The sequence below is a fragment of the Melozone crissalis genome, unplaced genomic scaffold (assembly GCF_028551555.1).
Source record: "Melozone crissalis strain CALT ecotype California unplaced genomic scaffold, PUWL_Pcris_2 ptg000008l_1, whole genome shotgun sequence".
NCBI lineage: Eukaryota > Metazoa > Chordata > Aves > Passeriformes > Passerellidae > Melozone > Melozone crissalis.
Window position 1 is genome coordinate 11,184,507 of NW_026535786.1, and position 17,954 is coordinate 11,202,460.

At 42.5% G+C, this 17,954-nt stretch overlaps 1 protein-coding gene across 1 annotated transcript; it reads right to left on the bottom strand.

The window, feature by feature from the left end:
- Positions 1 to 4,694: 4,694 nt before the first annotated feature.
- Positions 4,695 to 13,757, bottom strand: LOC128933096 (C->U-editing enzyme APOBEC-1-like). Its single transcript, XM_054269974.1, has 4 exons — positions 13,683 to 13,757; positions 8,154 to 8,554; positions 7,496 to 7,611; positions 4,695 to 5,965 (listed from the first exon to the last, which is right to left on the bottom strand). Exons 1-4 carry the CDS (start codon positions 13,703 to 13,705, stop codon positions 5,951 to 5,953), a joined length of 555 nt encoding a protein of 184 aa, XP_054125949.1. The 5' UTR covers positions 13,706 to 13,757; the 3' UTR covers positions 4,695 to 5,950.
- Between the last annotated feature and the right edge of the window lie 4,197 nt (positions 13,758 to 17,954).

Genomic DNA, 17,954 nt, shown 5'->3' on the forward strand with positions numbered 1-17,954 from the left:
CAGAAAGTGGAGAAGGAAAATGTCCAAGCAAGGAATCAGCAACGCAACACTTTCAGGTGTTTCCAGGAAGCTGAATGTGCTGTATGAGATGGTGGAAAGCCAAAATGAAAAAAATATTGGAAATATTGCTCTGTTAGCCAAATGTGAGAAGACTAATCCCTTCCCAATTTAGTAGTTGCTGTAGCCCAGATAAAATCAGGAAGATGAGGCTGCCACATGAGTGAATTTTCATACTTCTAGAAGAACTTGCACATTCTGTTTGTGGGGACTAGGCTTCAGTGAGTCAAGAGGAGAATGAAGACCTTCATAAGGATCATACAACTAGGTGGGACGCCTGTTCTTTGATTTTTATGAGCAACCAGCAGAAATCCAGTATCCGTTTAAATTGCTACATGCCTGTAGCAAGGCTTATCTATATAGGTGGAGTCTTGTGTTACTCAAACAACTGAGGTAAAAATTTTTATTCTACTTCTCATGCAGTCAATTATGTCCTCTTACAGAAACTGCTTAAGGTAATGTAAGAGATGAATGCAGAGGTGGTTTGTGATGCTGAGCTATTGGTAACATCTGAATATATCACAACCACTCCAGGAAAAGGATTTTTTTTTTTTAATAACCACCACTCTCATTTGTATGCCCTGTGAACCTGAATGCATTTTGGAGGAACACACACAGCAAAAGGTACATAGAATGGTGGACAGACACTTACTCATGCCTCCTTTAAACACCAGGTTCCTTAGACCTTCATGAGAATATTCCCTTTGGTGGTAGTAGAGACATGCTGTATATTTATGATGAGATTCAGCAGGGAAAATAATCTAAAAGCATCACAGTTTGTTCAGAACATTTTACAAAGGGTCTCCAGGATGCACACTGGGTGACAGAGAGGAGGACAGAGCATCAGGGAGCTAGGTCCCTTCAGATGTCTCCCAGGAAAGAGATTGCAGCAGAAAAAGTCTACAGCATGACTATTACACTCCCTTTTCTCGAGCATCTTTTAGCTAATCTGACACTCAAAACCCAAGATGCGCATCTGATAACAAATTTGGGCTGAGACAGTCTCCTAGAAATGGAAACATATGGAAGAAATTTAGGAAGATGGACAGGTTAGAGGAGAAAGAGGAGCACAGAAGGAAAGTTAAATCAGACATCAAAGAAGACAAAAAGGGACAAGGCTTGAGTCAGCTAAAATCCTAATTTGCAAATCTCTGAGGATTTTACAGGTGCCTATTCTCTACCTGGATGATGTATTGGAAAGAGGTGAGAATCACCAAGTGGAAGTCTGGAAGCAAAGAGAAAGGTTAAATTTAAATGTGACAAAATCCTGGGGCTTATGCCACAGAGGCTTAGGTCTCAGCCTCCACTAACAGGCTGCCTCCTGGACTTAATTTGAAATGGCAAATCCTGTGTTTGTTCAAGTGTTCTGCTGCTGACACATTTGACAGTAAAAGGAAAATCCACTGTGTGTTTACTTGGATTTAATGGAGTTTTCTCAGTAGGTATCTTTATTTTTTTTATGGAAAGAAAAACCACACAGAGCCTTTTGAGATTTATTCTGTGACCTCCACATTTAAAGAAGGCTAAAATGTGTTTATGTATGAACCTATAAGCTCACACTCATGAAGATGCTTACAGATATTTACAGATATGTGTATGCACAATAATGCAATAATGCATATAAAAACAAGCTTGTAGATACACAAATCCACCTCCTTGGCAGCACATTACTTTGCAACTCTGATAAGCACACCCACCCATGACTCTTTTATCTCTCCGAGTACCTTTGCTTTCATTTCTTCTGCAGCCTGCACAGAGTCACCACACTTTGCTGAGACTCTTGCTCAAGCCTCCATGTGCGGAAACCAAAACATTAGAGATTAAGATAACTGGTGGCACCCTGCCACTGCTGGGTGAGCTTTGTGAGGCTGACTCTGATCAGTGAGGTGGCATGGCAGCCAGCCACAAGGATGCGCAGGCAGAGCTCTGATGCAGGCAAAGTGAAAAATAATTGGCTGGTGGGAAGGGCTTATCTGCATGCTTACTTGGGTAACAAAACATCCTGATATCCTTGTAATGGAATTCTTTCACAGCTGGTGAGGTTGTAGAAATTTCCCAGCTCATTACAGATACTTCATGAGGAGTCAGTGTGAAAAGAAAAAGCTGCAAGTAAACTTATCTTGCTTTACTTATCTATTTTGGAAAGCTTTTCTACTCTAAGCAGTCCTTCTACAGTCTTCTCACACTACTTTGTGTCACAGCAGTTCTATATATTTATCTTTATTTTGCTTCCTTTCTGTGTCTTTGTTTCAAGGCACACACTCTGTCAAAGCACGAAGCAGAACAAGTACCCCAGACCCTGTGGGGATTAGTGCCCATGCCCTGCTTGAGAGCCTGAGTCAGTCACCACACAACCACCAGAGTTTTAAATATGAGGGGGGATCACATAACCAGGTGGACTTCATTTGAGAGAAAGCAATGATTTTCTATGGGTTGTACCAAGGAGAGTGTTCAGAGCAGCTCTAGGAACTTGCAGCTCTGAGATTTTCTTTTCCAAATACTCAGGGATAGCTCAATGACAACAATATATGGTTAAACTCTCTCCAAAATTCACCTGGAAAGTGTAGCTGTCACTGGAGGCAAAACCTCCATCAAAAGCAGAAAATATCTACCAGGACCAGGCATTGCAACCATTGGGCACAATCAAGGATGGAGTTAATTTTCTTCATTCCGGACCATATCAGTTCCTGGGCAGTGTGTCAGTGGAAGCCGCAAGTGAGGGCAGTCAAGATAACCATAATAATAGTTTTGTTCTTTTTTTATTGTGAAAACAACTTGGGGTTCTTTGCTCGTGACCTTGGAATGTCACAAGCTTGCTTTGAACAAAAGCTGGTTGTGATGTGAACGGGCTGAGCCAACAGGACAGTGTAAACAAGGACTAAGGAAAATGAGCCTTGGCACAGACAGGGCATCAACAACCACCCCCAAATCTGCTGGGAAGATTACACTCTGATACCCTTTGTTTGGCAGCCTGTGCCAGCAGATTGGAGACTGAAAGGGAAACACTTGGTGCACTTTATACATTTTGTTCAGCAGTTTCACATCATCTGTGTTTCTCTTTCCCAGCCCCCCATAGCAACTTGTGTGATCAGTTTTCCCTGCCTCTTTAAAAACATCTTAAAAGCACAAGGAGTTTCCAGTGGATGTATCTAGTGGCCCAGTTCCAGGTTGGACTTGCAAATAAAAATAATTACTTACTTCTTTCAGCTATCTGAGTGGAGATGCTGAAATGCCATGACCATGGGTGCTGTAATTATCATTCCACAGTCACACCTCTTGGTGGATGGGGGATTTGCTTCTGTTGAACAGAGCACCTGTGGATTTTTGAAGCTGCATTTTAAAATCAAGTGCTGCTCTTGGTTACATGTCAGAGCTCCCACTGAAACAGTGGGAAATCCTCTAGGTTAGCAGAGTTTATCAAATGCAGACATGTTTCAGTGATTAATGATGAGACATTATTACAGCAAGAACTGACACTGTGATTAGTTGATCAGTTTAAAACAGTTACAAGTGCTTATTTACATGGCTAACTATAAGATTTTGGAATGTTCTGCCCCAGTAAACTGTGGATGCTGATGGCAGGACAGGGTGAAACTAGGTCCATATACGGACACTGAAGGTGAGATGCAGGGTTCCCAAATGCAGTCACTGTGGGTATTGAGGTAGTGGGACAGATAATGACAAACCACAGCTGGTGGCCAGGATTGCCTGCTCTCTGTGAAAAACAGTCCCTCTGCCAAGCTAGATACAGTGTCTGCACTGTGCTTTCTGCCCCAGTGAGGCATTTTCTGTGGTTTTAAGTTCACTTCTGTTCCTCTTGAATCATGAGGTAGGAAACAAGGCTATCTGAGAGGACAGCAGGTCTCCAGAGACACTCCTTTTGGCATCCTGCCCATCTCTTGCCAGATAATGGGCCCTGGGACCCCAACACAGAAGACTGCAGCTGAGAGGATGATAACTCAGAGACAACTTTGAACTGGTTCAAGAGTGGCTGCCCCAGATGGATGAGCACAAATCTATGGGGCCTGAATCCATATGGGATTCATCCCAAGGCACTGAATGAGCTGACCAATATCATTACAGGACCTTGCATTGTTTTTCAATAGCCTTGGGAGTCGGGAAAGGTTCCAGGCCAAGTGGAAGATGACAGTGCTGTTCCAATGTTTCAAGAATGGTAAGAAGGAAGACCCTGGTGATTACATCCTGTCAGTCTCACTTCAGTGCCTGGTAAAGTTATGGAGAAGGTTATTCTGAAAGACAATTACAGGTCCTGAGGGGGATGTCTGGACCACCTCCTCTGAGGCAGCCAACATTTGGAATAGCCTTGGGCTAAATTAAGGCAAAACAACACCAAGCCATCAATTAGAAAGTTTTATTTATAGGCTGCAGCAATTAAAACTGTATGATAGGTTTAACAGTCTGTAGCAGCAACAATTCAAACCTTTCTGAACAGCCTGCAGATTTAACCTTTCTGAACAACATGTGGCAACAGCCATCTCTGGGCAGCCTGTGGCAGCAGTGACTTGAACTTTTAAACAGAGGGAGAAAGGAAGAAGGAAAGATAGAAAAAATAGAAGTAGTGAAAAACAGACCTGCCCTTGTCCAGATTCTAAATACAGAAAAGTGAATACATGTTTCACCAAAAAAATGATATCATATTGATAATAGCACTTTGTTAGTGAGGCTCAAGGATCCTGGTTCAGGCCTCAGCACCTTACCTCCAGGGTAAAATGTCCAGCACACAGCGAGATAAGTCCAGAGGGCTCTGGGTGAGCAGCTGGCTGATGGCTCAAAAAATTACAGCCAAAGGGTTTACATCAGGCTGGTGACCTGCCACCACTGGGGCTCCCTGGGGCTCATTTTTACAGCCAGTGATCTTCAACGGTCTTATAAATCATCTGAATGGAGGAATCAAATGTAGGAACCAAAATTCAGTAATCTTGCTGATGATACTAAACTAGGAGGATCTGTGGATTCCCTTGAGGGTAAAGAGGCCCTGCAGAGAGATCTGGATAGTGAAGAGCTGAGCAGTCACCAATTGTATGAAATATTACAAGAGCAAGTGCTGCATTCTCCACTTGGGACCAGGTAATCCTGAAATTTATGTAATCCTGAGACCACGGATCAGTGATAGGACTGGTGTAAATGGAATGAAGCTGCATTAGTGGATGTTCAGCCTGGATATTAGGAAAAGATTCTTCACTGATATCAGAAACGAGGCCCACTCGTCTTAAATTTTTAAGAGTTTTAGTAAATGATAAGAGGGGATAATCACAAAGCAAAACTTACAGCGCACGCAGCCAGGCCACAGCCAGGCACACCCACCTCTTCTGTCTGCAGACTTCTATACTGTTACAGTGGTGTTACCCCCTCAGAAGATTTTGCAGATTTATTTTGGGCTGGATGACTTCAATCTTGCTTCAGATTTTTGTAGTGTTTGCACAATTCAATAGTTGCAGTCTAGGGTGCTCTTCTGATGCCATCTTAAGCTTGGAACTCTTCCTTTATGGTCTTCTGCTTTTCACTTATGCTATCTTAGATATACATTTTGCAATAATAATCATATCTTAAAAGACACCTTTTGCAAGCCCACTTCCATCTTTTAAAAGCCTTTTACGTTAAAAGCCTTATTTCTCCTTTTACGTTCCCACAAGCACTTACAAATTTTACCACACTTAAAAGCAATTTGAGACTTACACTAATTATCTTAAAACAATTACAATTTTATAATTAAACTAAACAAATTATAGTGAAAACCAACTGCTACATAAATGTTTATAACATGGATGAAGATTTTAGTCACGTTGTTTAGTTTTAGGTAGTCATGGGAGGAGAAGGACTTGATGATCTTTTGGCTCCCTTTCAACTTGAGATATTCTGTGATTCTTTGATTCTACAAATGAAGATTCTGAAATAGAAATAGAAGTATGACATTTATGTCCTCCAATTGCACTTTGAACCTGCTGTGATTTGAAATGGACATGGCAGAAGCAGGCTATTAGTTGTAATAGCCCAAAGTGTTACTTTTCCACATATGCCATATAAAATGGATTTCCCAAACAAACAATGACTCACATAGCCACAGATTTCTTTCACTCTCAATCACTAAAAATAGCATTTGTCAGAAAATTCTAATGCATTGAAATCAAAATGCTGAAGCGCTTATATTAGTTTTGCTAGATTTTTTTAAAAATACAGTCCTTCGCAGCCAAGGACGTGGACCTGTTCATCCAAGCAAAGTGTCTTGTCTCCAGGGCCACAAACCTGCAGCACTCTTGTTGAACACACCTTTCTCTCTCCTGCCCTTCAGGAGGCCAGCCACAAAACACAAGCAAAGGCTGAATTTTCCCAGGGTGCAGGCGTTGTATTTTGAACGGCTTTTCTCACCTCACAGAGACTGTACCCTTCCAACCAATCACAGAAGTTACTGAATGGCATCTGGCAGGGACTTTAGTGAAGTATGCAGGGGCCCCGTAACTGGGGGGAGTCAGACCACTGCAGACATTGAGAGAAAGGGGCTGAGTGGCACCATTTGGCAAACTGAAACCCATGCCCAGATCCAGGTTAAAAAGGAATCTGGTGGAGGGTTTCCAAGGTGAGACTGGAACTGGAGGTAAAAATCAAGGAATTTCCCACCCTGGAACCCAAAGGAGAAAAACTGCATAGCTTTTCCTTCATAATATTGTTGCCTTTTCCAACCTAAAAATGAAATCTGAGATAATTTTAGTATAGGAGGTAAGATAAAAAAGTGGATTTTTATTTGGAGGCCTCCAGGGGCAGTTATGGACAATGTCCACAAAAACCCTGCCACACAGGGTGAATATAGTTTTGACTGGTTTTAGGAAATCAGCATAATTGATAAAAAGCCCCAGTTAGGAGGACAAGTGGTAATGCACCTCTGCCCCGGGTCAAGCTCCTTCTCTGGAGCCCTCCCTTGGTACTAGCTGTATTTGTTTATGAAAATGTGTCTCAAAGACTTTGTTCTCAACCTTGGATCCCAGGAAGAACCAAGATAGGATACAGGCCTTGTACCCCTGGGTCTTGGAGCTCTGGAATTTGTTTTGTCTCCCTGCCCAGGGAAAGGGCACAGAAAGTACTGAGAAAACTAGCTAGAATACAATAATAGGCCACAGAGCTCCAAGTCTATGTGCGAAGAATACAGAGAACATATAAAAGAAAAAAAGGCAAAACCCAAGATGGCATCAATATGATGGAAAAATATCCATAGTGCTTCTCTCCCAGTGGGACAAGATAGTTCCCATGATTTTAGTACATTCCTTTTCCCAAAAGCCAAAAGCCTCAAGAGTCTAGCTGAACTCTTTACAGTCCAACTAGAGCTACATGTGAACAAGGGCTTCCTTCCTGCTCTTTACAGCTCAGTTGCCCCAGAGTGCAGATCATTTCATGTGATCCCCTCTGTCTCTCAGAGTGTACTGACCTGAAGGATGTCTTCGAGCTTTCCACGATTCCTCTGTATCTCTGATTGAAACCTCTTGGGCGAGAAATCACAGTGGACACCTCGCTGTATGAAGGTCTCCCGACAGTAATCATAGTCTGGAGAAATAGAAGCAAGATAATTAACCTGAGTTTATTCAGATATCAGAGAAGTTCAGGAAGCAAGACTTCTTAAGCACTTCCTTGTGTCCATATCACAGAGACAGCTTGGCCATGGATAGGTCAGCTCATGGATGCTGTCCACTCCATATTTGGAACCAATATCATTCACTCTGGGCATTTTTTTCCCTCCCTTAACTGCAAAGGAGCTCTTCAGCCAGCCTTGTCCCAGCAACTGCATTTAGGACAAGGGAGAAGGACCATATCCCCCATTCCCTCAGGAGTGACATAAGGATGGTATCTCCAAACAAAAGAGAATTTTCATAGATATCTGGTTGCTAAGGGTCCTGCCCCTCTTCTCCTGCACTACTTAAACCCCTTTTTTGGGATGTGACTCTCATTCATTGCATGGTGATGGTTGTGCCCCCAAAGAAGCTGAGTACACGCGGGGCACCATAGAAGCAAGCCCATACCCAATTCACCCATGCACAAAGTTCACCAGCTCACCCCTCCCCAGTCCCACAAAGCATGGGAAACCTTGCCTTCGGCTTCCATGGCTTTAATGGTCACTTTCTCCAAGCGGTTAAGTTCCCTGAGGGCCTCGCAGTTTCTTGGATAGTTTACATAGTACAGCCGTGCCACGTGTATGTCGATGTTCACATTGGTCTGATCCTCCAGGAAATCCCGAATTACATCACAGCACTCCCAGCAGGGGCTATAGGACAGGTACCAGGTCATGTCACAGATATTGTAGTATCTTGGCTCAAAGATTTCCTCCAGGAAGTACTGTTCTGCATGGCAATTGTTGTAATCGTCATTTCTGACCCAGTGCTGCCAAGATCTGATGCCCCCACGCCACTCCAGCTCGCACAGTAGGTATGTCTCCTTTGGATACTCCCGGGGATCAAAGTGTTTTCTTAATGCTCTCTTAGAGATATACATGCTGAAACAGAAGAGAAAATTCCAGGAATCACTGGTTACAGCTTTGTTTTCAGTAGTACTCCATTAAAAAGGGGGAGGGTGGAGGAAATCAGAGGAGAACTGAGAAGGGCAAAGCACAAGAAGCAAGGAAAACGGAGAGGCAAGAACCAGGCAGGGTAAAGGAACTAAAGGAACCAAACCTCGAACTGTTAATCCTCCCCTCCTCCACAGCTGCATGCAGAACTTTCACTGCCTTCCCCCTCCGGATGCCTGTCCTCTTCCCTATCAGTGGGAGTGTTTCTAAAAGCTCTCTATATTTTTTTTGTCAGACATTTTTACAAGGCTCCTATGTAGCTCTTTTCAATGTAGGGAGCTGTTGTGAATTTCGTAAAAACTAATACAAAAAAAAAATAATAAATGCACTATGAAGCTGAATATTTTTCCTTACTGGATTCTCTTGCTGTTTGTACTTTCATAAGGATTAGCACAGTCAGCACCGTCCTGCTTGAGAGAAGAGGAAATAAGTACTTTATGCAAAAAGATGCAACTCCCAGGATGGATATTTTCTGAGTTCAGAAAGGACTTCTAAATACTGCTAGTTAAGGACCTATGCAAAAACTGCCAGTAGTCTTCAATATACCTTTTATGCATAGTAATTATCCATAATGCATAAACTATGAAGCCTCCAGAGGCACTATGTAGCCTTTGTACAATTGCCTAATATAGACATTTATGAGAATGCACCTCAGATATATGTTTTTCCACACTAGAATAATTCAGAGTAAATACAGTAGACAACTGATCAGATTCCAAAGAGAGAAGCAACAAGCCTGTAAATTGATTTATAGATTAGTACTCATTAGTAACAAAAACCCACAAACAAACCAAAACCCAAACCAAACCAACAAACACAAAGCACAACAAAAAAAGTTGCAAAACTCCCCAGTCTGAGCCACGGACAAATGAAATCTTGCAGAAAAAGTAACTGTCACATATTCTCTATCTGCAGGACTTATCACCTATGCAAAAAAGTATCTCATTTATCTGAGTCTGTCAGAAGCCTTTGTCTCCTTACCCCGTCTCCTTCCTCATCCCAGCCTCCTGCACACTAAAATACATACGCACACAAACCAGTTTATAAACCACGGGGTGTGTCTCTCTCGATCTTCTCCGCGTAAACTCCATTTATTTCAACCAAAGAAACCACACATGCAGATTTATTTATCAGACTTTCTATTGAATTTATGTAAATGTTAATGCAAATGTAAATGTAAAAGTAAATGTAAATGTAACTAAATGTTTAATTGTGGTACAGGAGTAGCTATTTTATTATACCTAATTCCTTTAGTAGCTTGTTGAAAAAAAACACTAAGAGGGACAAACTGAAGCACAGACTCAATTTTTATGCTTTTTCGTTTAAGGTGTTTAAAGAGATGCCTTTTTTCTATTTATATTATGTTATTTGGAAGTTAACGTCTTTTAGCTTAAATTTCTGTAAAACTCAATTTTTAGGGAACATATACATAATATAATTATATCATATGTTCACAATAAATATATAAAATATGTGACCGGTTGAAATTCACCAAAGAAAATTCATTAAACTCCCAATATTCAAGCCAAGTTCAGTTAATCTAATTTTTACAGAAGATAACTTTAAGGTTTTGGAAAGCAATGTCACAACAGATTATAGAGATTTAATTAATTCAAAGGTACCTGTAGATGTTCCCATTGATTATAACACACAAGTTAAAACTTCCAAGTCTTACTTAAATAGGTTTTAAGCACCCTCCTGCCTGTGTTTTGACCATAAAACACTGCACACTCTGAACAAGCTATTGCAACGGGTGTCCTGTGTTCAGGGACATAGAGCTATTTCTTTAGAACAATCTTGAAATACACTAATCTTCAAGATACAGACACCTTAGGGATGTGTTGAGCCGAGTGAAATTTATGGTGTAATCGGCTTAGTAAAATATGACCAAAAGTCTGCATTCTTATTAATATTTGCTACAGCTATTACTTGCTATTTTTAAATAGTAGATTAATGAAAATTTAAACAACACTACCAGAAGGACAAATGAGAAATTTTAAAACTGTGATAAAGCACTCACACACTACAGAATATATACAGAAAGGCAGCATTCATTTTTCTCCCCAAGTCAGATAAGAGAATACTTACATTGTGAGTTTACAGATACACTGCCCCAATTCATGCAATCACCTCGACTCTTTTTTAAAGTGCCTGTAGTTGTCACCAAGTGTTCAGCATTGTCATGCATGGTACACGCATACACATAGAGTCTAACTCAAAAAAAATCAGTCACATAACAGCTATTGATACAAATATGAGATAAAATTAATAGTTAGCAAATAATTAAAGCTATAAAGAAGAAAACATTATAATTTTTCTTTCTAAATCACGTCCATCAATCTCATAGAGGTGAACTTGTAATCCTTTCAGAATTTGAGAGCTGCAGAGAAATGCACTGTAAAGTATGACTAATAATATGAAAAATGGACTGTACCCCAAAATGTTTAGAGGAATTAGGGCAGAAAATGACAGAGGGATGACAGCAACATAACTATCTCCTAGGCTTTATTTTCTTTTTCACTAATATGCAGCTGCTATGTAAACATACATTAAACCTTGAAGATTTATTGACTGATTACAAAATACATTTTAAAATGTGGTAATTCTATATTTCCTATTGTATGGTCCTACCATCCATAACTTGAACAGGAATGCGATGAGGTTATTTTAAAATTCACAAAACAGCTCCTAATACGAATGTCTTACAAAAACTGTGTGATAAGCCACATCATCATAGACATTTAATAATTTTCCTTCCTTCCTCTAACACTTTCTATTAGAAATGATTTAAAACTCTGCTCATTGCACGATAATAACAGTAATAATGACAATGTCTAAAATACATGAGCATAAATTTGTCAAAACTTCTCCAATCCACGTTTTTTTGTCCCTTGCTAATGCTTTGCACAACCGAGGCACTTCTTTACCAAGTGCATTCTGTGAAATACACAGCTGTGTTTCGTGTCAGGTACCTACAGGCAATGTGTGTATTTCTGATTGTAATATGTGTGGAAACCGACCATGGGACAGTTAAAAAGACGAATTGTAATAATAACTGAGGAAAGTAAAGCATGGAAGAAGGCCTTTGAACCTATCCTTTGTTCTCAATTAACCTTAGTTGATTTAGGAGCATTTGAATTAAAGCATTAAGGATGTTGCTCTTTGCTTGTAGCTAAGCCTTAAAGAGTTTTCCGATAATAACCTTTTGAAGAATAATTTTAGAATATTGCTTGTAGTAAGGATCTTTGAAACTATAGCTTTAGAATATATTAAAAGGAAACATGCTTATCTCACACCTTAACAAAACAGTGAGAAGCAGCTTGAGAAAGGAAGATGAACATCAACTCAAGGATTAATAGTTTCGACCAAGGGAAGCTGGACATCACTGTTATGGGATTTATAGTCTGTAAGAAAGTCTGTAAGACAGCCTGTGGGAGAGTCTGTAGGAGCAACGGGGGTCACGCACGGTAGGGACGGACGGAGACGAGATCTCTTTGAAGCCAAGTGGTATAACTTGTAGTTTATTGCAAAGGGCGTGGGTGAAGGGCCCGCTGGGAGCTGCCAGCCGCAGCTCGGAGCAGGCCTGAGAGAAGAGAGGCTTAAAGTGTAAAAGAGTAAACGGCAAAGGTTTAAGAGTGGAGAGCATGTAGAAAGGAGGGGGTGAAGAAGTGCAGAGGTGAGCGCAAAAAGAGAAGAGGAAGAGAGGAGGAAGAGAGCGAGGAAAGAGAGGAAGAAGAAGAGAGGAAGAAAAAGAAGTGCAGAAGAGAGCGAAGTTCCCGTTACAATACAATAAATCATCTTTAGTGTTGAATATTCAGATTCTTATCAACCAATCTACTACAGCATGCATATCCTATAACATTTCCATACAACCGATAAGAATCACTACATTACCATACTGTGTTACATTTTAAACCCTAAATCTTACTCTTTGGGCCCTATCTGCCAAGCTGCAGAGTCTGCTCTGACCCTTGGACCTGCCTGCTTGCAGAGGACATTGTTTCATCAAGAGGGGATTACCTTCGGCTGGCCACACTATTGTTTTCCAGTTGTTCAATAACTAAGGGATCTCAAAACTTGCTTTCATTTCAATCTCACTTATAGTTTCTATATTCTCAAAATCTTTTGCCAGGCAATCATATTTATAAGGCTTTCCTGTTCCAGCCTCCCCAACAACAGTCCTTGCAATTAAAAGGTGGACCCACATCTGGGGAGCTGGACTTCACCAGATGGGATTTGTCTTTCTTCTTTCGGAAATTGGACCCCCACCATCTGGGGATACTCCTTTCTGGGATACATCCTGAGAAAAACGAAATCACAATAGTGTATAGAACTGTGATGTGAAAATACGGAATAGAAACTGCTGAGAAAGGTTATGAGTACCCCTATAAATACCTGTAAGCCTCAACTATCGATGTGCAGTTGGAGGGAAAACTTCTCCGGCTGTACCCAGCACTGTATTGCTCATACTTTACCATATTAATTAATAAATTGATTGCTGCTTGAATATCGGCCTAGTCACGCTTCTCATTTATAACAATTCTTTACACTTCTTTTCTTACTTGCATTAAAACTTCCCCCTCCCTGGAACAGAAAATGGTCTGAGACACTTCCAGCCCCTCTGGCAGCCCGGCGTCGGGGCCAGCCAGTTCCCGCCCAGCCCTGCCCCAACACCCCAACACTTCCCGGGGCTTTCCGCAGTGCCCGCTGCTCCTCACTGCTTTATGGCTCCCGGGACAGCTTCCAAGCCACCGGGAGCTTCCCCAGCAGGCTGGGAGCCCAGTGCAGCCCCTGGTGCACCGCAGTGACACAGGGGACCAAGGTCCCGCTCAGGGACCAGCGCTGCCCTCGCCCTTTCCCAGCGCCCCCAGCACGGCCCGACCCCGAGCCCGCCGGGACACAAAGCCCTCGTTCCCTCCCTCCCTCCCTTCCCCTCCCGGGGCTGCACGGCCAGGGACGCCCTCGGGTCGCAGCAGCAGCAACAACACAGAGCTGAAGCAGGACTGCTTTCTTTCTTTCTTTTTTTTTTTTTTTTTTTTGTTTTAATTTCTTTTACCCTCTCATCCTTCTGGGGTACATGGCTTCTCCTTCGCGGCGGGCTCTGGCGGCGCTGTCCTCCCTGCTGTCCCTGCCCCAGCACAAGGCACACCCCGGCTCTGCTGGCACACGTGAGGGGGGAAAACGAGACCGGAGAACTTTGCCGGACCTCAGCTGGTGCCTGGGAATGACGTACCCAAACACGCCTGCCCCCAGCAGGGCTCCCGCCTCCTTTCCTCCCGCCTCGGCTGGGCTGTGGGGGCCTGAGGAGCTTCCAGTTACAAAATGTAATAATTCAACCATCTCTTTGAAGCCTGATTCTGAGTTTCAAATGCATGATAATGATTCCCTGGCAGGAAAACGTGATTTATTCTCCTGTGTAGGACACTCCTTGCAGGGTCGCAGCTGTTCTGTGTGGCGCACAGACCTTCCCTGAAACGCCTGTAGCTCAGCTCAGTGGAAAGCACGGTGCTCCTGCCTTGTGTGCTGCCAGATCTTGCTGCCACAACTTTGTGCTCACCAATACCACTCATGAGACACTTCGCTCACAAAGTGTCAGCAAAGCTTCGTCACCCTCCCTACCAAACCAACAGGGTTTTGAACAATGCTGCCTGAACACTGCGTGCCCAGCATCTGAAGGGGTCTTAGACTTACTTGTTGTCTACACTGCTATTTCTATTAATATTTTATTAAAACAGCTGTTGGTTAACTCATGTCTTGTCAGACTTTGCTTACTGATAAGAGAAATAGCGGATTCTTTACAAAGCTGTGAGTCTGCTGGTAGATAAAACTAGCACTGGGAGATAAAAGAAACAATGGGAAAGATTCCACTGATTGATGAATGGGAAAATGTATTTGCTTTTACAAATAAACTTTAGGTTGGCTGATAAATAAAATTAGACATTGAAACATGAAAGAAACAATGGGGAAGGAAAACCCCTAAATTCCATATCAATTAAAATTTAAAAGGGAGTGTGATATATATGTTATGGAATAATCCGTGCCTGTGTAAAATATACATGAACTAAGTTGTGCTTGTACGAAAAATTCTTAAAGATTTAAAACGACGAGGGGAAGGGAATTTCTTCACAAATTGTGAAATCACAGATGTAGGGAAGAGGAAAAAACCTAATTAGCAAATGCAAAGACCTGGCTTCGTGAAGATGGGCCCTTTCCCGGGACAGTCCAGAGATACCCAAGCGATGAATACTCGATAAGTATCTATGATCAGGATAGTCAGATTCATCAAGGTTGTGCATCCCAATGCCAGGTTCCCCTAACTCGAAAATCAACATTCATCGCTTCCCAGAAATGGTTTAGCCCAGCCCAGCACAGAGAAAAGGAAACAACATGAATATGTGAAGCAGGAGAAGAATGGGAGAAACTCTGCCCCAGGCGGAAAAAACCGTATAAAAGCAGCCCGGCAGAGACTGCACTGGTGAACAGAGGGGATCCGAAGCAGTAGAGGTCGGATCTGTGTTCACCCAGCGCCGATCCCGGGCTCGACGCTGCCCCTTTGATTTGGGCTATCGGAGACTGAATCTCGGTCGCGAAATAAAAACCTTTTTATTGATTATTGATTTGGCTTTATCATTTATTAGTTATAACAGGAGGGTTATACATTAGAGAGAAATCTTCAGTACCTCAGACAATGGGGAAAGAGAGAAGGGAAATGTGCCCAGGAAATTAGGATAAAAAGGGAAGCTATGTCCTCCAGAAATTTAAGAGACCCCAGAGAAAGGCCCCATGGCCTCTCCCTCTATTCAAATAAAGCAAAAGGACTCCTCTGTCTCATTTTTGGACATAAACCTCTGATGCTTGTGGATTAATTTTCCTAACACTGAGAACCAGTATGTACCCTGCACTCTCTTGCACATAAGTGATCGTGGCCAGGCCACTAAGATGCACACATCTTGGAATTGGACTTAGATTTGATCCTTGTGGGCCCCCTCCAATATCCAGAGTATTCTATGATACTGATGAGTATATGGATAAGAGTGCAAAGGGGCAAAATCCATTTATTTTGAGATTTGTAAAAAAACCCCCTCCCACTGCCTTTCTTTATGGTCTTTTTGAATGTTGTTATAGGAATTTTCTGTGGAAATATTTAGGAAAGATCGTAGCTCCCAAGTCCCACACAGGGACTTGGTGGTTAGGTGCTGTTCACCTAACCACTATGCTGGAGGAGCACAGTGCAGCTCAGCAACAGTGCCAGCCCCCTTGCAAAAACACTTCCAAGGCAAACCTCGCAATCCTAGGAAGACACCAAGGAGTGGCTGCAGTTCCCAGCCACTCAGCAGTGTTCTGCTCGTGGATTAACTGCACTGTGGGTGCAGGGAGCTCAGCTGGCTCCGTGCTGAGCCTGGCTGGGCACAGCGCTGCCTGATCAGGTCTGGAAACATTACAAATACTTTCATGGGACACCAAGCCTAATCCAAGAAGGACTAGATAAGCCTGGAGAGTGCTGCAGAGGCTCTGCAGGTATGTTCCCCAGATAAGGAGCCCAGGGGAGCAGGTGGCAGCAGGACCCATGGAGGAGGCAGCTCTGTGCCAGGGCGAGCGATGGCGCACTCTGCGTGCCACCAGCACTCCAGGACAGCAGGCCACCTCAGACTCAGCACTGCCGGGATGCACAGAGCCAGCCCTCACTACAACAGCTACAGAGCCATTTGTCCCTCCAGGAACTGGTCTTGGGGCTTTTTCCCATTACCTGGGATATCCCAAAAAGGCACGAGTTGACAGTATGAGGATTACAGCTTCCATTTCTCTTTTTATGGAATACCTGAAGAAAATTGCTGAGCCCTGTCTCTTCTGAGGGACAAGGAGCTCCAGTGATTACAGGACTGATGCTGAAGCTGCTGCCAGATGTTGACATCAGCCTGTCTGACTCTCTTGGATTGGGTGCTGGCTGCCTCAGCAGGCGCCTGTCTCCGGTTGGGAAGGACAAAGGGAGCACTGTGGGCTGTTGGCTAAGCAGTGTATGCCACCCTAACCCAATGGGAAACCTCGTGTGGCCTGGAAGAGGAAGTAAAGACATGCACAGTAAAGCCAGTGTCTTCATTTTGACATGTCTGTTTGTAAATGCATTGTAAGTATCTGTGGCGACCTTCTGAAAGCTGGAAAGGATCACAAATACCCCCAGATAAGGTCTGCTAGGAATGCACTTCTATCATAACAAGCAGAACACAAATGGAAGTTCATGGTGGAAATTAATGAATTTCAAGGTTGTGATAAACTCACCTAACTTGGAATGAAAAACTCACATAAGTAAGGAATGGACTTCTTTGCAGCTTGCAGATCGAGGTGTCTCACACATTTAAGAGAAGGTGGTGACACTCAGCCTGAAAGGGCTCAGCAGAGATTTGATGGGAAATCTTCCTGCAGGCTAATGTGCAAAATGAGTTTGTTTACACGACCCATTCCAGTGACTCTGCTCTGACAGCAATAGACATGAAGTTCATGACACGGGATGAAGTCAAGACATGGAATAAGCACTTTCCTGAACTGCAAAATCTCTGTTGCCTACAATGTGCCTGTCAACAGCTTTCTCCAAAGATCTGCACAGTGTTTGAGGGGCTGACACTAAGCCATGCCTGTATCTCTCCTCCAGAGGCATTTCCCATTCATCACCTCTAGCTCCACAAACCATATGGCTGTTATCTGTGACCCCTGCAAGTTCTTAGTGGACAGACACACATTCACATTGTTATGAATATTTTGATCAAATAATCAATTAAGTAATATTAAAGGGTTAGCTATGATTATAATTAGAAAATTGCCAAGTGTAAAGTATAGAAATATCACTAGTCTGTGTTTGGAATGTGTAACCTATCAAACCTCACCAAGAAGTTACTGGACCCTTATCACATGTTTCAGTCAAGAAGATATGGAGACCATCATGCTCACCAGTTATGCTCCCTGTTGGGGAATGAAAAAGTTAATTTTAATCATATAGGAGCAACTTATTTGGTATTAATTATGTGTAGAGAAAAACTTAGTTTGAAACCTGTAAGCATTGTGGGTGCAATAGGGAGGAAAGAAAACAGTCTTTTCTTTTACAAACATTACTATTTAAGTTAGGAAAACAGTGGGAGACACACCATTGTGTATGTGCCTGAATCAACAATGCCCTTACTGGAAAGAGATTTATTGGGAAAACTGGGTGCTTAAATAACTTTCCATGGTGAAGAAATATAAATTAAAATACCAGAATCAAAAGCTGTTGAGACAAAGATTTTTATGTTACAGGAATAAAAAAAGAGCTGAAAGAAATCCCAGAGGAGGCAGAGAA